Here is a 21,480-nt window from a genome sequence, read left to right as displayed (position 1 = left end):
TGGAGCGTTGGAAAGAAGCGTTCTAGTGGAGCGTTGGAAAGGAGCGTTGGAGGCTGGACAGGAGCGTTCTAATGGAGCGTTGGAAAGGAGCGTTCTAATGAATGGAGGAGCGTTGGAAAGGAGCGTTCTAATGGGAGCTGATTTGAGCATTCTTGGAAAGGAGCGTTCTAATGGGAGCGCTTTGGAAAGGAGCGTTCTAATGGGAAGCGTTGGAAAGGAGTTCTAATGGAGCGTTGGAAAGGAGTGTTCTAATGGGGGCTTTGGAAAGGAGCGTTCTAATGGAGGCGTTGGAAAGGAGTTCTAATAGAGTTGGAGCGGCGCGAATGGAGCGTTCTAATGGAGCGTTGGAAAGGAGCGTTCTAATGGAGCTTTGGAAAGGAGCGTTCTAATGGAGCGTTGGAAAGGAGCGTTCTAATGGAGCGTTGGAAAGGAGCGTTCTAATGGAGCTTTGGAAAGGAGCGTTCTAATGGAGCGTTCTTGGAAAGGAGTGGAACGGCGCGTTCTAATGGAAAGGAGGGGGCTTTGGAAAGGAGCGTTCTAATAGAGCGTTGGAAAGAAGTGTTCTAATGGGGGCTTTGGAAAGGAGCGTTCTAATGGTGGCGTTGGAAAGGAGCGTTGGAATGGAGCGTTCTAATGGAGCGTTGGAAAGGAGCGTTCTAATGGAGCTTTGGAAAGGAGCGTTCTAATGGAGCGTTGGAAAAGAGCGTTCTAATGGAGCGTTGGAATGGAGTGTTGGAAAGGAGCGTTGGAACGGAGCGTTCTAATAGAGCTTTGGAAAGGAGTTTTGGAAAGGAGCGTTTTAATGGAGCGTTGGAAAGGAGTGTTGGAAAAGAGTGTTCTAATGGAGCGTTCTAATGGGGCGTTGGAAAGTAGTTCTGATTTGAGCGTTCTAATGGAGCGTTGGAAAGGAGCGTTGGAAAGAAGCAGTCTAGTGGAGCGTTCTAATGAGGTGTTGGAAAGGAGCGTTCTAGTGGAGCATTGGAAAGGAGCGTTCTAATGGAGGCGTTGGAAAGGAGCGTTCTAATGGAGCGTTCTAATGGAGCGTTCTAGTGGAGCGTTCTAGTGGGGCGTTGGAAATGAGCGTTCTAGTGGAGCGTTCTAATGGGGCGTTGGAAAGGAGCGTTCTAATGGAGCGTTGGAAATGAGCGTTCTAGTGGAGCGTTCTAATGGGGCGTTGGAAAGGAGCGTTCTAATGGAGCGTTGGAAAGAAGCGTTCTAGTGGAGGGTTCTAATAGAGCTTTGGAACGGAGCGTTCTAATGGAGCTTTGGAAAGGAGCGTTCTAATAGAGCTTTGGAGCGGCGCGTTCTAATAGAGCTTTGGAAAGGAGCGTTCTAATGGGGGCTTTGGAAAGGATCGTTCTAATGGAGCGTTCTAATGGAGCGTTCTAATGGAGCGTTCTAATGGAGCGTTGGAACGGCGCGTTCTAATGTAGGCGTTGGAAAGGAGCGTTCTAATGGAGCGTTTGAAAGGAGCGTTCTAATGGGGGCTTTGTAAAGGAGCGTTCTAATAGAGCGTTGGAAAGGAGTGTTCTAATGGGGGCTTTGGAAAGGAGCGTTCTAATGGGGTCTTTGGAAAGGAGCGTTGGAATGGAGTGTTCTAATGGAGCGTTGGAAAGGAGTGTTCTAATGGGGGCTTTGGAAAGGAGCGTTCTAATGGGGGCTTTGGAAAGGAGCGTTCTAATGGAGCGTTGGAAAGGAGCGTTCTAATGGAGCGTTGGAAAGGAGCGTTGGAAAGGAGCGTTGGAAAGGAGCGTTGGAAAGGAGCGTTCGAAAGGAGCGTTGGAAAGGAGCGTTGGAAATGAGCGTTCTAAAGGAGCGTTCTAAAGGAGCGTTGGAAAGGAGTTTTCTAATGGGGGCTTTGGAAAGGAGCGTTCTAATGGGGGCTTTGGAAAGGAGCGTTCTAATAGAGCTTTGGAAAGGAGTGTTCTAATGGGGTCTTTGGAAAGGAGCGTTCTAATGAGGGCTTTGGAAAGGAGCGTTGGAAAGGAGCGTTCTAATGGAGCGTTGGAAAGGAGTGTTCTAATGGGGTCTTTGGAAAGGAGCGTTCTAATGGAGCGTTCTAAAGGAGCGTTCTAAAGGAGCGTTGGAAAGGAGCGTTCTAATGGAGCGTTCTAATAGAGCTTTGGAAAGGAGCGTTCTAATGGGGGCTTTGGAAAGGAGCGTTCTAATGGAGCGTTGGAAAGGAGCGTTCTAAAGATGGCTTTGGAAAGGAGCGTTCTAATGGAGCGTTGGATTGTAGTGTTCTAATTGGGGCTTTGGAAAGAAGTGTTCTAATGGAGCGTTGGAAAGGAGCATTCTAATAGAGCGTTGGAAAGGAGTTCTGATTTGAGCGTTCTAATGGAGCGTTCTAATGGGGCGTTGGAAAGGTGCGTTCTAATGAAGCGTTGGAATGGAGCGTTCTAATGGAGGCGTTGGAAAGGAGCGTTCTAATGGAGCGTTGGAAAGGAGTTCTGATTTGAGCGTTCTAGTGGAGTGTTCTAATGGGGCGTTGGAAATTAGCGTTCTAGTGGAGCGTTGGAATGGAGCGTTGGAAAGAAGCGTTCTAGTGGAGCGTTCTAATGGAGCGTTGGAAAGGAGCGTTCTAATGGGGGCTTTGGAAAGGAGCGTTCTAATGGGGGCTTTGGAAAGGAGCGTTCTAATGGAGCGTTCTAATGGTGCGTTGGAAAGGAGCGTTCTAATGGGGGCTTTGGAAAGGAGCGTTCTAATGGAGCGTTGGAAAGGAGCGTTCTAATGGAGCGTTGGAAAGGAGCGTTCTAATGGAGCGTTGGAAAGGAGCGTTCTAATGGGGGCTTTGGAAAGGAGCGTTCTAATGGAGCGTTGGAAAGGAGCGTTCTAATGAGGCGTTGGAAAGGAGTGTTCTAATGGAGCGTTGGAAAGGAGCGTTCTAATGGGGGCTTTGGAAATGAGCGTTCTAATGGAGCGTTCTAATGGAGCATTGGAAAGGAGCGTTCTAATGGAGCGTTGGAAAGGAGCGTTGGAATGGAGTGTTCTAATGGAGCGTTGGAATGGAGCGTTCTAATGGAGCGTTGGAAAGGAGCGTTCTAATGGAGCGTTGGAAAGGAGCGTTATAATTTAGCGTTCTAATGGAGCGTTGGAATGGAGCGTTCTAATGGAGCGTTGGAAAGGAGTTCTGATTTGAGCGTTCTAGTGGAGCGTTCTAATGGGGCGTTGGAAATGAGCGTTCTAGTGGAGCGTTCTAATGGGGTGTTGGAAAGGAGCGTTCTAAAGGAGCGTTCTAATGGGGCGTTGGAAAGGAGCGTTCTAAAGGAGCGTTCTAATGGGGCGTTGGAAAGGAGCGTTCTAATGGAGTGTTCTAAAGTGCGTTCTAAATGACTATTTCATTCAGACCGTGAATGTTCTGAAGTGTTCTAAAGGTGGTGGTGGGAAAACATCCCTGTAGGTTCCGTCTGATCCTGCGCTTGTTTTTGTTCCTTTGCTCTTGTTTGCCAGACCTTATCTCTGTCTGTCATGTGATCTCACTGTCAAATATTATTCCGTGGATAATGTAGTGATAATGTTATTACTGTACCTTAGTACTGATTATATTATAGATAATTAACCAACATGTTCTTGTTGCTCATATACACCTCAGCTTCATAAACAGGCTATATGATAGCCTGCCCTGTTTACTGATATTAAATCAACTATTTAGTGAGTACTGATTTTTAAGTTGTACATAGCGCTTTATCTAAGGTGTTGCCCTCTACTGGTGGGTATTGTATGGCCTCACCTATAGCCTACTATACACTTACTGTTCAGGTTTACATTTTCTTCAAGATATTTCCATTGTATTTTCCCATTCAATTTGCTAAGCTAATTCTATAGAAATGCCCCATTCTCTAAACTAAGCTAATTCTGTGGTGTTTCCCAACTCTATGCTAGAATAAGCTAAGCTATTCACATGGCGTTTCCCCAATCTTTGAGTGCTAAAGCTAACGTCTCTCTCTGACCTGCAGAAACCAGCTCCTCCCAAACCTGTTGAGGTCAAGCCTAAGAAGGCTATATCCAAGGTAAAGCCATCAACCCCCCCCCCCCCCCACACACACACACACACACACACACACACCCACACACTGCAGTGGAGCGTGTATCCACAAATGCATGATGTTTGTTTTAAAGTCTCATGTACCTTTAGTCCATTTGAATGTTCTCAAAGGTACTCTCAGTCCTGTGTTTTTATTGGTCGTCTTTGTCCTCTGTTGGGATTAGTCGACTCTGTTTCTGTGTTCTGATTGGCTGGCTGTCTCTCTTCTGTGTTCTGATTGGCTTTCTCTGCCCAAAGGACATGAAGGAAAAGAAAGGTGGCGCTAAGGTGAAGGAGGATGGCCCCTCCCATAACGGACAGGCTATGACTGAGGAGGTACGCTAGGCCACACCTCCAGAGGAGAGGAGGGGGGCTGGTGGTGGGATTATAATCATCTAACATGTATTCCTTCAATGTTCTCCCTGTCTTAATATCTGTCTCACACACACAGATATGTGTGTCTCGCTCCAGTGTCAGTGTGACCTACTACAGAAGTCTTGCTCCCTACTCCATGTCTGTCAGAGGCCAGAGTGAGACAGTCAGAGTCAACGGTATGACAGACAGATGGTGTGCTGTGGGATCTTGACAGTGTGATTTAAACAGGTTGTCTCCCAAATGGAACCCTATTCCCTCAGGAATTCTTGAAAGACGAGACAATCTCCACTTTTTTTTAATCACAAATAACACCCGCCCGCGTAAACCAGAAGACAGCTGCACTAATGTGTCGGAGGACACACCATTCAACTGACGACCTGTCAGCCTGCAGGCACCCGGCCCACCACAAGGAGTCGCTAGAGCACTGCCACGTAGAGTTGGCCAGAAGGCTATACTGGAAAACCTAACCTCTATCAAAATAAAAAGATTGTGGAGCCGCAAAAGTTCTTCTGTGCTTCAGGGTGTTTATTAACATAGTGATTCCTGGAAGGAAAACAACAGTACTGCCATCAAACATATACCTTATGGGACAGCTAAACACAATGCTGCCCCATCAACAGTACTGCCATTAAACATATACCTTATGGGACAGCTAAAAACAATGGTGCCCCAACTACAGCTCAATCCAAAAATGCCTCCATGAACTGAAAGAGGCTCCTTTTGTAGGGCTAGCCCCTCCCCTCAGAACAATTAACACTAATGAATTAAGCAATTACCTAGTCAAACCTAAATTTTCCATTAACTAAACATACTAAAGGATATACATTGCAACACGTTTTTTATGAAACAATATCCCAAAGATTCCAAGAACACAGGATGAGATGTTACTATCCTTTGTGCAAGCACTTCCAAGAGTTAATGAACAGTGAGCCTGGTGAAATTTGGGGAGCGCATCGTCAGTAGTGTACCTTTTGGTTCCTAGGGTGTTTCGGCCTTTCACACTATACACCCTCCCCAAAGGCGGCCAGCGACAGGGTGACCAATATAACATTTACAACATTACATCAATACTGACAGTGTCTTTTCAATATGCCCATTTACATGAATGAACCATTCGGGACAGGCACTACAAAGTCAGCCCAATTCCCTTAGCTCGGGTCCTTATCCAGCATACCCGGAAGCTACAGAGATAGAGAGGAACAGAACAAACAAACAACGTGCTCATCCACCACATCGATAAGTATAATACATATTACTTATATTACAAATGAACACTGACAAGTGTGAAATGTATGTACTAAAACAGAAGTTAACTTGTGTGTCGACCCACCTTGTTAATGTATCTTATAACGGAGCAGGGAGGAGTGATGAATGTGTGCGTGCTTTAAAGTTACAAATACTGCCCGCGCCAGTGACAAGACTTTTACGTCACAAGCACGATGAGCCAAGTAAAGCCCTCCCCCCACTTAACCCGGACGACGCTGGGCCGATCGTGCGCCGCCCAATGGGACTCCCGGTCACGACCGGTTGTGACACAGCCTGGGATTGAATCCGGGTCTGTAGTCCAACACCATGATGCCGTGCCACCTGGGAGGCCCTGATTTGTTTTAGTTCTGACATTAGATTATTCAATATAATACAAATCTCCAAACTTCTTTTAGAGCGCTATGTAATACCCTGGCGGTTAATTTCATTAGCAGTTTGTTTTTCTAGGTTCAGAACACAACATGTATAAAGCTAACATATACCGCTCAGCAAATACTTCAATAGTTTAAGCATGCAGAACAGGGATTCAAATAGGTTTTTTTCTGTCAATGTTATTTTAAAAAACTACCTTGTCAACTCAGTCACTGATGACGAACGCTGTCAAGCCACTGACGACGTTAACAGGTACTTAAAACAGACATATATTTTTGCTTCTAAAACATAAAAGTTTAAATACAAACATTTTGTAAAATATTTAATATTATTTATTTGCAAATCCCCAATAAAAACGTAACCGCTCTCAAACCTTTCAGCACTCTGACGAAGTTGACGTTAGACATAAATCTGACGAAGTTGACGTTAGACATAAACCTGACGAAGTTGACGTTAGACATTAACCTGACGAAGTTGACGTTAGACATAAACCTGACGAAGTTGACGTTAGACATAAACCTGACGAAGTTGACGTTAGACATAAACCTGACGAAGTTGACGTTAGACATAAACCTGACGAAGTTGACGTTAGACATAAACCTGACGAAGTTGACGTTAGACATTAATCTGACGAAGTTGACGTTAGACATAAATCTGACGAAGTTGACGTTAGACATAAATCTGACGAAGTTGACGTTAGACATTAATCTGACGAAGTTGACGTTAGACATTAATCTGACGAAGTTTACGTTAGACATTAATCTGACGAAGTTGACGTTAGACATAAATCTGACGAAGTTGACGTTAGACATTAATCTGACGAAGTTGACGTTAGACATAGATCTGACGAAGTTGACGTTAGACATAGATCTGACGAAGTTGACGTTAGACATTAATCTGACGAAGTTGACGTTAGACATTAATCTGACGAAGTTGACGTTAGACATTAATCTGACGAAGTTGACGTTAGACATTAATCTGACGAAGTTGACGTTAGACATAAATCTGACGAAGTTGACGTTAGACATTAATCTGACGAAGTTGACGTTAGACATTAATCTGACGAAGTTGACGTTAGACATTAATCTGACGAAGTTGACGTTAGACATTAATCTGACGAAGTTGACGTTAGACATAAACCTGACGAAGTTGACGTTAGACATAAACCTGACGAAGTTGACGTTAGACAAAAACCTGACGAAGTTGACGTTAGACAAAAACCTGACGAAGTTGACGTTAGACATTAATCTGACGAAGTTGACGTTAGACATAAACCTGACGAAGTTGACGTTAGACATAGATCTGACGAAGTTGACGTTAGACATTAATCTGACTTCTTTTTTTTTTCTTTCTTTTTACAGAGTTGACATTCCATATTTTTCTACTTTATTCAATAGGTATACTTAGTAGCAATTTAGTTTTGTCTCAGTTGCATATGACTCAAAAAAAATCATTTTAAAATGAACATATTTGAACCATAACTCATATTCTATCTTAATCTTTAAGGGAAATGGAATTGACAGGTTCTGGTTGTATATTGTTTAAATCTATGAAAGTAGAGGACTTTCAGGACGATGTGTGAAAAATGCCTTATTAAATTACATTTTTATTTTTTTTATTTAACCTTTTTATGTTATCGGGGAGTCATACTGAGACCAAGGTCTCTTACAGAGGAGCCCTGAAATACATACATTACAGAAAATACATCAAAATATAAATACAAGCAGAAAGAAAGAAAAACACTGTCATAAAGAACGCATTCATCAGTATTAAGGTCCTCAATCTGCTTTCTGAATGACCCAAGAGACACCAGAACAGACATATTCATCAGTATTAAGGTCCTCAATCTGCTTTCTGAATTGCCCTGGAGACCAAAGGAATTTCCATAGTTAGCCATCCGTATAGAAATGAAGTTTTCCCGCTGGACAAGGATTGTCCCAACTTTCAAGAATCCCTTGAGCCCTACATAGTGCACTACTTATGACCTGGGGCCATGGGGCTCTGGTCAAAGTAGTTCACTATGTAGAGAATAGAGTGCAATTTGGGACGCAGTTTTGTGTGATACAGTGGGGCAAAAAAGTATTTAGTCAGCCACCAATTGTGCAAGTTCTCCCACTTAAAAAGATGAGAGGCCTGTAATTTTAAATCATATGTATAAATACTTATTTTCCACCATAATTTGCAAATAAATTAATAAAAAATCCTACAATGTGATTTTCTGGATTTTTTTTTCTCATTTTGTCTGTCATAGTTGAAGTGTACCTATGATGAAAATTACAGGCCTCTCATCTTTTTAAGTGGGAGAACTTGCACAATTGGTGGCTGACTAAATACTTTTTTGCTCCATTGTATAACCTATCGGGCGGCAGGTAGCCTAGCAGTTAAGAGAGTTGAGCCAGTAACTGAAAGGTCATTAGTTTGAATCCCCAAGCTGACTATCTGAAAAATATGTTAATGTGCCCTTGAACAAGGGAAAGTGTCTGCTGAATCAGGGGTTCCCAAGCTTCCACTCGGGGCCCCCCTTCCAGCATTGGGGAACATCCCGTGACCCCCTGCAAGCGTGCCACGTTTATTTCTGTAGGCACAAGCATTATTCATGGCACAAACTGTTCACACCTCTCTTGTTGGTGGAGCTAAAGAAGAACAATCCTGCAGTTCTATACATTTTGTCATGAGGTGCAAAGAACATGTTGCAGTTTCAAAGCTAATCTTCTTGCAGTTCTATACATTTTGCCATGTCTGTGTGTTCATGTGATATGAGTGACTAAAAATGACTATCTACGGGCTAAAAAAACAAAATAAAAAAACGTTAGCTGATATGTGAGTTGATAAGTTATAATTATATCTTTAAGGTCTGTAATGACTGACAAGAGGAACTGATGATGCACTAACCGATTTAGAAATGGTACCTTGTGCATTCTACTATTACAACGTTCAAGAGTACGTTTAAAGGCAGACTGAGTTCCTTCAAAAATAAAACATCTATAAAAAAATATAGACATATACATACAAATTATATATATATACATACAAATTATATATATATATATATATACAAATTATATATATATACATACAAATTATATATATATACATACAAATTATATATATATATACATACAAATTATATATATATACATACAAATTATATATATATATACATACAAATTATATATATATACATACAAATTATATATATATATATATATGTATATACAAATTATATATATATACAGTACCAGTCAAACGTTTGGACACCTACTCATTCCAGGTTTTTTATTTTTTTATTTTAAAACTATTTTCTACATTGTATAATAATAGTGAAGACATCACAACTATGGAATAACACATATAGAATCATGTAGTAAAATGTTGAATCATGTAGAATTATATGGAATCATGTAGTAACATGTAGAATCATGTAGTAACATGTAGAATTATATGGAATCATGTAGTAACATGTAGAATTATATGGAATCATGTAGTAACATGTAGAATCACATATAATCATGTAGTAACATATATAATCATATGGAATCATGTAGTAACATGTAGAATTATATGGAATCATGTAGTAACATGTAGAATCACATATAATCATGTAGTAACATATATAATCATATGGAATTATGTAGTAACATGTAGAATCATGTAGTAACATGTAGAATCATGTAGTAACATATATAATCATATGGAATCATGTAGTAACATAGGGTATCATGTAGCAACCAAAAAAAGTGTTAAATAAATCTAAATGTATTTTATATTTGTTCTCAACTAGCCTACCTGGTTAAATAAAGGTGAAATAAATAAAATACATTTTAAATAGTCACCCTTTGCCTTGATGACAGCTTTAAACACTTGGCATTCTCTCAACCAGCTTCACGTGGAAGGGTTTTCCAACAGGAGTTCCCACATATGCTGAGCACTTGTTGGCTGCTTTTCCTTTACTCTGCGGTCCAACTCAACCCTAACTATCTCAATTGGGTTGAGGTCAGGTGATTGTGGACGTCAGGTCATCTGATGCGGCACTCCATCACTCTCCTTCTTTGTCAAATATCCCTTACAACGCCTCAAGGTGTGTTGGGTCATTGTCCTGTTGAAAAACAAATGATAGTCCCACTAAGCGCAAACCAGATGGGATGGCGTATTGCTGTAGTAGCCATGCTGGTTAAGTGTGCCTTGAATTCTAAATAAATCACAGTGTCACCAGCAAAGCACCCCCACACCATTACACCACCTCCTCCATGCTTCACTGTGGGAACCACACATGCAGAGATCATCCGTTCACATACTCTGCATCTCACAAAATCACGAAGATTGGAACAAGTCTCACATTTGGACTCATCAGAGCAAAGGACAGATTTCCACCGGTCTAATGTCCATTGCTCGTGTTTCTTGGCCCAGCAAGTCTCTTATTTTTATTGGTGTCCTTTTAGTAGTGGTTTCTTTGCAGCAATTAAACCATGCAGGCCTGATTCACACAGTCTCCTCTGAACAGTTGATGTTGAGATGTGTCTGTTACTTGAACTCTTTGAAGCATTTATTTGGGCTGCAATTTCTGAGGCTGGTAACTCTAATGTACTTATCCTCTGCAGCATAGGTAACTATGGGTCTTCCTTTCCTGTGGAGGTCCTCATGAGAGTCAGTTTCAACATTGCGCTTGATGGTTTTTGCGACTGCACTTGAAGAAACTTTCAAAGTTCTTAATGTTCCGTATTGACTGACATTCATGTCTTAAAGTAAAGATGGACTGTTGTTTCTCTTTGCTTATTTGAGCTGTTCTTGGCGTAGTATGGACTTGGTCTTTTACCAAATAGGGATATCTTCTGCATACTACCTCTACCTTTTCACAACACAACTGATTGGCTAAAATGCATTAAGAAAGAAAGAAATTCCACAAATTAACTTTTTTTACAAGGCACACCTGTTAATTGAAATGCATTCCAGGTGACTACCTCATGAAGCTGGTTGAGAGAACGCCAAGAGTCTGCTAAGCTGTCATCAAGGCAAAGGGTGGCTACGTTGAAGAATCTTAAATATAAAATACATTTTGATTTATTAACTTTTTTGGTTACTACATGATTCCATATGTGTTATTTCATAGTTTTGACGTCTTCACTAGTATTCTACAATGTAGAAAATATTAAAACTAAAGAAAAACCTTTGAGTAGGTGTGTCCAAACTTTTGACTGGTGTGTGTGTGTGTGTGTGTGTGATATCTATCAATGAATTGTGGGGGGATTTAACCTCTGTGGGTGACTTTAACCAGTGTGTGTGCTGTAAACTAAGTGTTGGAGCACTTTAAAGCTTAGCTTAAACCTTGATGTGGTTGTGTACACTAACATTGTGTGGTTGTGACTACAGTATGAAATGTGTGTGTTTCCCCCATCAGTATGTACAGAACAGGAGGCTGGTGCCACCATAATTGGGGAGGACGGGCTCGTGGTAATGCCTGGAGCGGAATTAGTGGAACGGTATCATTCATAATTGCATTCCATTTACTCCATTCCTGCAATTATTATGAGCTGCCTTCCCCTCGGCAGCCTCTAACATGTCACTGTGTGTCTGTCTGCTTGGAGAACAGTGGTGTGGACTGCTGGTGATACTACTAACTCCCAGCTAGCTAGTCATCTTCTCCTTGACCATGGAACCATGGATGGAAACATCGTACCTCCCACGGGTACTTCCTGGTCCCTTTATAACATCACGTATGACATTGTGGTATATTTGTTTCTGTCTGCAGGAGACTGAGGCTGTGGAGGCGGAGTCGGTCAAGGAGAAGGAATGAGGAAGTGGGAGGGTCTTTCTCTGACTCCTCCCAAACCTGTACCATGGAAACAGAGGATTCTTTTTTTTCCAGGATTTTGTAAAATGCTGATTTTTTTGTTTGTCCTGTGATACTAGCAAAGATAACCAGCAGCAACCCATTTCCACACTCCTTACAGTTGTCTCTCCCTCTTCTCTCCTCTCCTTTCCTTTCCTTTCCTTTCCTTCCTGGAAGACAGAATGAAGTGACATGTTTTTATAAAATGGCCGCAAGTATTCTTCCTCTGGCAGTGGGAGGAGCCTTATGGGGTCACCATGGTGATGCCTCTCAGTTCCTCTCTAAACAATGTCATGTCCTCTTGACCGTGATGGCTCTTTTGTGATGACATCGCTGTAAATTAAGTGGACCTTCCACCTCTGACATCAGAGACCCAAGGGTCAGACTAGGCTCCTATGATATAACAAGTGACCTTTGACCCTGACCTGAGGTGTTGCCATGGTGAATATTTGCAGCTTTTTAAACAGATTTAGAAGTGTTCAGAATCGCCAGCCACTCTTGTGTTGCAATTTGTGAGTCTGTGGTTGTCTGTCAGAGTAGACTGTTCTAGAACTCTGGCTTCCAGAACCTCTGGGTTCCACCATGGTTGTCTGTCAGAGCAGACTGTTCTAGAACTCTGGGTTCCACCCTGGTTGTCTGTCAGAGCAGACTGTTCTAGAACTCTGGCTTCCAGAACCTCTGGGTTCCACCCTGGTTGTCTGTCAGAGCAGCATAGCAATAACAAGTGGCGCTTCTGTTCTAGAACCTCTCTGGTTCCACCATGGTTGTCTGTCAGAGCAGACTGTTCTAGAACTCTGAGGCTTCTAGAACCTCTCTGGGTTCCACCCTGCCTGTGGGAAAACATTATTTTGAAATAAAAACAGAGTTGACATTTTGTGAGTACAGTGTGTTTTACTTCCTAGTATATCTAGTCACTATCTGTACCCATACAATACCCTCTTCACCTGTATTTATGCTGTGGAAAGCTCAGGCGTGTGTGTGTGTGTGTGTGTGTGTGTGTGTGTGTGTGTGTGTGTGTGTGTGTGTGTGTGTGTGTGTGTGTGTGTGTGTGTGTGTGTGTGTGTGTGTGTGTGTGTGTGTGTGTGTGTGTGTGTGTGTGTGTGTGTGTGTGTGTGTGTGTGTGTGTGTGTGTGAGAGAGAGGTCAAGGGGGGGGCAAGTGGTCATGTTCAATACAACTGCTGTGTCAGGAAATGAAAGATCAGCATTTCACAGAGAGGTGGGGCAGCCGAGTCCAGAGAGGCTCCCTCATTGGCCAGCCCAGGTGTCACTCAGAGCCTTGGGCCAATGATAGGCTGTGGATGTGGAAATATTTCCCTGTGGAAGCAGCTCTAGAGGACTGAGAAAAGGTTCAGAACTCTGATATAACTGTGTATAACCTTTTCATAACATTCTACAGGTATTATTAAGGTTATAACAGTTATCACGGTTATACACAGTTATGCCAGTTATTATTAGTTATAACAGTTATCATGTCTATTCACAGTTATACCAGTTATTATTAGTTATAACAGTTATTATTACGTCTATACACAGTTATACATTATTATTACAGTTATACCAGTTATTATTAGTTATAACCGTTATTATTACGTCTATACACAGTTATAACTGTTATTATTACAGTTATAACAGTTATTATTACAGTTATACCAGTTATTATTAGTTATAACAGTTATTATTACGTCTATACACAGTTCTAACAGTTATAATTACATCTATACACAGTTATAACAGTTATTATTACGTCTATACACAGTTATAATTACAGTTATACCAGTTATTATTAGTTATAACGGTTATTATTACGTCTATACACAGTTAAGCCAGTTATTATTAGTTATAACAGTCATTACATCTATACACAGTTATACCAGCTATTATTAGTTATAACAGTTATTATTACAGTTATACCAGTTATTATTAGTTATAACAGTTATTATTATGTCTATTCACAGTTATAACAGTTATTATTACAGTTATGCCAGTTATTATTAGTTATAACAGTTATTATATCTGTACACAGTTATACCAGTTATTATTAGTTAGAACAGTTATTATTACAGTTATACCAGGTATTATTAGTTATAACAGTTATTATTATGCCTATACACAGTTATACCAGTTATTATTACAGTTATACCAGTTATTATTAGTTACAACAGTTATTATTACGTCTATTCACAGTTATAACAGTTATTATTAGTTATAACAGTTATTATTATGTCTATTCACAGTATAACAGTTATTATTAAGTCTATTCACAATTATAACAGTTATTATTAGTTATAACAGTTATTATTAGTTATACGAGTTACTATTACATCTATTCACAGTTATTATTAGTTATAACAGTAATTATTACGTCTATACACAGCTATAACAGTTATTATTACAGTTATACCAGTTATTATTAGTTATAAAAGTTATTATTACGTCTATTCACAGTTATAACAGTTATTATTAGTTATAACAGTTATTATTACGTCTATTCAGTTATAACAGTTATTATTACGTCTTCACAGTTATACCAGTTATTATTACAGCTATACCAGTTATTATTAGTTATAACAGTTATTATTATGTCTATTCACAGTTATATAAGTTATTATTAGTTATAACAGTTATTATTATGTCTATACACAGTTATAACAGTTATTATTAGTTATAACAGTTATTATTATGTCTATGCACAGTTATAACAGTTATTATTAGTTATAACAGTTATTATTACGTATATTTACAGTTATACCAGTTATTATTAGTTATAACAGTTATTATTATGTCTATTCACAGTTATAACAGTTATTATAACAGTTATACCAGTTATTATTAGTTATAACAATTATTATTATGTCTATTCACAGTTATAACAGTTATTATTACAGTTATACCAGTTATTATGAGTTATAACAGTTATTATTACGTCTATGCACAGTTATAACAGTTATTAAGGTTATTCACAGTTCTCGCCTGTTGTAAGAACAATACGGAACCAATAAACTATAATATGTGCCTTCCTTCAATGTGATACACCTGTCTCAGTTAACGTCACTAACCCATTAGAGTGTAAACCGGGGGGAGGTGGGGTTCTACTGAACTATATGGAATTGTTTTTAAAAGGTCATACCAAGGATCATTAAGCTATTTGATTTAGAATTTGAAGACCCCTTAAAGTATCCCAAAAATATGTCTAAAAAATATTTGATGGAAAAACAAATGTTCTGACAAACGCCACTCTGTCACTTTTCACCAGAGTGCGACATCGATGGATTGAGACGCATCCAACAGACATCTCTAGTTTAAACTGACAGATTTCTATGAGGATTATTTTATTATGCTAATTTGATTTCCATGGGGGCTTGGACATCGACTCTCTGGGTTTTATTCAGTTTTTTAAATATTTGTTTCCCCTTGATTTAACTAGGCAAGTCAGTTAAGAACAAATTCTTATTTTCAATGGCGGCCTGTTCAGGGGCAGAACGACAGATTTGTAACTTGTCAGCTCGGGGGTTTGAACTTGCAACCTTCCGGTTGTGTATGTGATGTGTATGTGTATGTGAACATTTTTATTTGTCACATACACATGGTTAGCAGATGTTAATGCGAGTGTAGCAAAATGCTTGTGCTTCTAGTTCCAACAATGCAGTAATAACCAATGAGTAATATAACCTAACAATTCCACAACTACTACCTTATACACACAAGTGTAGAGGGATGAAGAATATGTACATAAAGATATATGAATGAGTGATGGTACAGAACGGCATAGGCAAGATGCAGTAGATGGTATAGAGTACAGTATATACATATGAGATGAGTATGTAAACAAAGTGGCATAGTTTAAAGTGGCTAGTGATACATGTATTACATAAAGATGCAGTAGATGATATAGAGTACAGTATATACATATGAGATGAGTAATGTAGGGTATGTAAACATAAAGTGGCATAGTTTAAAGTGGCTAGTGATACATTTTTTACATGTATGGCAGCAGCCACTCAATGTTACCGGTGGCTGTTTAACAGTCTGATGGCCTTGATAGAAGCTGTTTTTCAGTCTCTTGGGTCCCAGCTTTGATGCACCTGTACTGACCTCGCCTTCTGGATGATAGGTGAACAGGCAGTGGCTCGGGTGGTTGTTGTCCTTGATGATCTTTATGGCCTTCCTGTGACATCGGGTGCTGTAGGTGTCCTGGAGGGCAGGTAGTTTGCCTCCGGTGATGCGTTGTGCAGACCTCACTACTCTCTGGAGAGCCTTATGTTTGTGCGCGGAGCAGTTGACGTACCAGGCGGTGATACATCCCGACCGGATGCTCTCGATTGTGCATCTGTAGAAGTTTGTGAGTGCTTTTGGTGACAAGACGAATTTCTTCAGCCTCCTGAGGTTGAAGAACTGCTGCTGCGCCTTCTTCACGACGCTGTCTGTGTGGGTGGACCAATTCAGTTTGTCCGTGATGTGTACGCCGAGGAACTTAAAGCTTACTACCCTCTCCATTACTGTCCCGTCGATGTGGATAGGGGGGTGCTCCCTCTGCTGTTTGCTGAAGTCCACAATCATCTCCTTTGTTTTGTGAAGTTGAGTGTGAGGTTATTTTCCTGACACCAAACTCCGAGGGACCTCACCTCCTCTCTGTAGGCTGTCTCGTCGTTGTTGGTAATTAAGCCTACCACTGTAGTGTTGTCTGCAAACTTGATGATTGAGTTGGAGGCGTGCATGGCCACACAGTCGTGGGTGAACAGGCAGTACAGGAGAGGGCTCAGAACGCACCCTTGTGGGGCCCCAGTGTTGAGGATCAGTGGAGTGGAGATGTTGTTAACTACCCTCACCACCTGGGGGCGGCCCTTCAGGAAGTCCAGTACCCAGTTGCACAGGGCGAGGTTGAGACCCAGGGTCTCGAGCTTGATGACGAGTTTGGAGGGTACTATGGTGTTGAATGCTGAGCTGTAGTCGATGAACAGCATTCTCACATAGGTATTCCTGTTGTCCAGATGGGTTAGGGCAGTGTGCAGTGTGGTTGCAATTGTGTCGTCTGTGGACCTATGGGGGCGGTAAGCAAATTGGAGTGGGTCTAGGGTGTCAGGTAGGGTGAAGGTGATATGGTCCTTGACTAGTCTCTCAAAGCACTTCATGATGACGGAAGCGGTAGTCGTTTAGCTCAGTTACCTTAGCTTTCTTGGGAACAGGAACAATGGTGGCCCTCTTGAAGCATGTGGGGACAGCAGACTGGGATAAGGATTGATTGAATATGTCCAGCCAGCTGGTCTGTGCATGCTCTGAGGACGCGGCTGGGGATGCCGTCTGGGCCTGCAGCCTTGCGAGGGATAACACGTTTAAATAACACGTTGGCTGCAGTGAAGGAGAGGCCGCAGGTTTTGGAAGAGGGGCAGTGTCAGTGGCACTGTATTGTCCTCAAAGAGAGCAAAGAAGTTATTTAGTCTGTCTGGGAGCAAGACATCCTGGTCTGCGACGGGGCTGTTTTTCTTTTTGTAATCCGTGATTGACTGTAGACCCTGCCACCAGTATCTAGTGATGACTTCACTGGTGACATTATTGCCAGTATCTAGTGATGACGTCACTGGTGACATCATTACCAGTATCTAGTGATGACTTAATTACCCGTATCTAGTGATGATTTCACTGGTGACATCAGAGTCTGTACAGCACTTTGAGATATCAGCTGATGTACGAAGGGCTATATAAATAAATTTGATTTGATTTGATTACCAGTATCTAGTGATGACTTAATTGGTGACATCATTACCAGTATCTAGTGATGACATCATTACCAGTATCTAGTGATGACTTAATTGGTGACATCATTCAAATCGAATCTGATTTGAGAAGAATACAACCTTACTGTGAAATGTTTACTTACAAGCCCTTAACCAACAATGCAGTTCAAGATAAAGAGTTAAGAAAATATTTACTAAATAAACTAATATAAAAAATGTAATAAAAAGTTACACAATAAAATAACAATTACGAGGCTATATACTGAGGGTACCGGTGCTGGGTCAATGTGGAGGCTATATACTGAGGGTACCGGTACAGAGTCAATGAGGAGGCTATATACAGCGGGTACCGGTACTGGGTCAATGTGGAGGCTATATACAGGGGGTCTGGTACAGAGTCAATGTGGAGGCTATATACAGGGGGTACCGGTACAGAGTCAATGTGGAGGCTATATACAGTGGGTACCGGTACTGGGTCAATGTGGAGGCTATATACAGGGTGTTACGGTACAGAGTCAATGTGGAGGCTATAAACAGGGGGTACCGGTACAGAGTCAATGGGGAGACTATATACAGGGGGTACCGGTACTGGGTCAATGTGGAGGCTATAAACAGGGGGTACCGGTACAGAGTCAATGTGGGGGGGTACAGGTTAGTCGAGGTAATTTGTACATGTAGGGGTGAAGTGACTATGCATAGATAATAAAAATATAATAAAAAGTGAATAGCAGAGAATAGCAGCACTGTGTGTGTGTGCATTGTGACTGACTTGTGATTGTGACTACAAATAATATTGAGTAGTGATTTCTGATGCAAGGTGATCTGTAAGTCAGTCAGTCTCCACGCGCCTTTAAAAGATTCTACCACCATATATTGGGTGCAGGACTGAAGAATGTTACAAGAAACAACACACATCTTCTTGTTGAGCAAGAGAAGAATACTAGAGAGCAGATATTTGGTATTGGTGAATTATCTGTAAAAGTACTATTCAACTCTCCCACAGGCTTGGCCCAGTCCCAAAGCCCAGAGATCTGCCCCTGGTGTCTGATTGGTTGATCTGTAACCATTGTGAAGTCTGGTGCTGAGAGGTCAGGAGGACAGAATGAGGCTGCCACCAGGTGGTCGAGACACGTTAACACAGCTCCTGGCAGAGGTTAGAGGTCAGGGTGACGGGTCGAACTGGATGAACCCCAATGAAACACACAGATCTAACTAACTGCATGTTATAGTTAGCGACTTCATGTCAATATGATGGTAGTGAAGTTAACTAACTTGGTAGGTGAGCATCAATTCCTCTCACCAATTCTCTCCCTATGTATACACTCTATCCATCCCTCTCTCCTCTTACCCCCTCCATCCCTCTATCCTCTTACCCCCTCCATCCCTCTGTCCTCTTACCCCCTCCATCCCTCTATCCTCTTACCCCCTCCATCTCTCTGTCCTCTTACCCCCTCCATCCCTCTGTCCTCTTACCCCCTCCATCCCTCTGTCCTCTTACCCCCTCCATCCCTCTTACCCCCTCCATCCCTCTATCCTCTTATTGGAGAGTTATACTATTATTGGAGAATCACACTTACATTTAAAAATAGATGATTTATAATCAATCATTCTACTATACTATATAACTACTCCTGTAGTCTATAATTATTAGAATGTCTCTCTAAAGACTCAATGATCTAGGTCAGAGAGTGAAAGCCAGCATCAAGCCCTTGTGGTCCTGGAACAGGTATGTGCCCTGTTCAGGTTTTTCTGCTAGAGTTGCACCTACAGGCTAATGTACTGGGGAACACATTCCAACACTTTGTTTCAGGTTGTTTATGTAAAATGTAAATACATGTAGGGCTGATTAGCCAATTACGGACCTGTGGTTTTCTCTGAAAAACTGGAAAGAAAATGTGAATGTATGTCATGTATAACTTTGTGGAGTTTCAGATAGCTTGATAGCTTAATTATGTAGCTTGTGTACATCTAGGAGAAGTGGAAAGGCCACCCGTGATGTCGCCAATGACGCAAGCATGGTTTCTTATTGCACACTGGGGGAAAAAAAATTAATCTGTACGAACTGAAAAAGTTGAATGTCAGATAAACTTGGAATTGTAAAGCACAGTACTTGTTGTTTTAGTTGACTGAATAGGTTTCTGTTTCAGTTCTGTCTAAACGCGACCATGCAATGACACCAACCGCTGCGTTACTAACATGGCTGCTGCTTTGAGTCTGAATAATGTCACTACAAGAGCGTCACACAACACTAGTGGGGTCAGTTCGGGAATGATAAGAACCCGACTAAACACCCAGTGAGATACAGGCTGTTACTCCACCTCATTTTATTCCCATCTAAGGGTCTATTTTTTAGACATCTATCTTCTGTGTTTGAGGGGTGCAAAATCCTCGTCACTCAGCTCTCGTTGGATTCATTTATTTCATTTGAGTCCTGAGACTCTTTCATACCCCCCCCCCCCCCCCCCCAGGTTATACTGCTATTTGTTAAATTATGCAACCGAATGTGACAACAGTAATTAATGAGGAAGTCTAGACAGTGCAGGTGAGTGCAGGTAGGCCAAGACAGAGACATTTTGTGGATGGTTGTAGGTCGATTCCACTCTCTATGTTAATGTATTCATATATGCAAATACAACCATGGCATTTATGCAAATGAAGCACATATCATTTTATTTGAATACTATAAAAAAAAATGCCTGATATATATATATATATTTTCTAGTGGTATCAGGCAATTTTTGAGTGAATTCGAATAGAAAAGGTGACATTTTACAATAAATTCAATACCTGCATTCCCACACAAATCCCTGAACTAATTCAGTATTTGTCCATGCCAGTAAAATGGTTTATGCGCAAATATTCAGTAAAAATCTGATGGATTTTAAAAATTCAAAAAGTTTGGAGTATCTTCATGGTGCATTTATTTTAATTGTTTTTACAACTATTTAGCAATTTTGACGAAGCGCACTACTTTTAAATCGGGCTTAAAGACAACCTAACCTATAGAACAAGAAAATATTTAAAGCATCGGGCGTAAAGACAACCTAACCTATAGAACAACAACTCATTTAAACCGTGTGTTTCTATAAGTGTATGTGTTGATGATCGACGTGGATTGTTGTAACTCACGAGGTTTTGGTTTCATTCATTAGTGTACATCCCCCTCCTCAACCCCTTCCCCCATTTTAGTGCTGGGAGCGGGGCTGAGTCGACACATGCAGCCGAGACAAATGGAGGAGAAACCCAACGGCTCCGGGAGTGGGTGTGTTGTTTCAGACACGTTGTTAGTTACACAATAACGACACGACCAATAACCCACTGCTCTGACGACCAAATAACAAACAAAAACGACGTGGAAAATGTTACAGCAGCACCATAATCACAATCATAGTCTCCCCAAATGCACTGTTTGTAAGAAACGTCTCGCTAACTTGATCTGACGACAGTTTATACGATCATAATCTTCATAAACAGCTGCGCGTAACGGTTACTTTGTAAACAAAAAACACCGTAAATGAACAGTGTCAAATAATATCAGTGTATCGAATCAGTGGTCATGTCGTTACAATGTAACAACCATTTTCTGCGCCTCGCTCGTCTCCTGCTACAATGTTTCTGCTGCCTCCCTTCCACGTCCCGTGTCTACAGCAGCCCGCACTACTTGGTATTCCTGCGCAGAGGGCTTGCGCTATTACAGGGAGGAGGGGTGGCGGAGGCACGCCACTATTACAACCACTTTAACGGTGTTTTTATCACCCCCCATGTCTTATACAAACCTTCGAGTGACTCTCACAACAGTTATTGAGGTATTATCGATGCGATGTGTTGTGGAGGGTTGAGCGCCGTTTGAGGGCCTATTTGACGGAAGCGCGGAGGGGTTTGT

At 41.2% G+C, this 21,480-nt stretch overlaps 1 protein-coding gene across 5 annotated transcripts in view; it reads left to right on the top strand.

Moving 5' to 3' along the window:
• The window catches only part of LOC139415456 (high mobility group nucleosomal binding domain 3), a 42,565-nt gene extending 29,956 nt beyond the window's left edge, over window positions 1-12,609 (top strand). For 2 of the 5 annotated variants that reach the window (XM_071163545.1, XM_071163542.1), the window contains 3 exons: window positions 3,957-4,010; window positions 4,283-4,360; window positions 4,476-4,905. In XM_071163545.1, coding sequence (XP_071019646.1) covers window positions 3,957-4,010; window positions 4,283-4,360; window positions 4,476-4,610 — 267 coding nt within the window. In that variant the 3' untranslated portion in view covers window positions 4,611-4,905. Of the gene's footprint in view, window positions 1-3,956; window positions 4,011-4,282; window positions 4,361-4,475; window positions 4,906-11,783 lie in introns of those variants that run through there. The other 3 variants (XM_071163546.1, XM_071163544.1, XM_071163547.1) reach the window with 3 other exon arrangements.
• The last annotated feature ends 8,871 nt before the right edge of the window (window positions 12,610-21,480 follow it).

The sequence above is a fragment of the Oncorhynchus clarkii genome, chromosome 8 (genome assembly GCF_045791955.1).
Source record: "Oncorhynchus clarkii lewisi isolate Uvic-CL-2024 chromosome 8, UVic_Ocla_1.0, whole genome shotgun sequence".
NCBI classification, from domain to species: Eukaryota; Metazoa; Chordata; class Actinopteri; order Salmoniformes; family Salmonidae; genus Oncorhynchus; species Oncorhynchus clarkii.
Note: the sequence above shows the minus strand (reverse complement) of the source record. Positions and strands in the feature narration are given on the sequence as shown.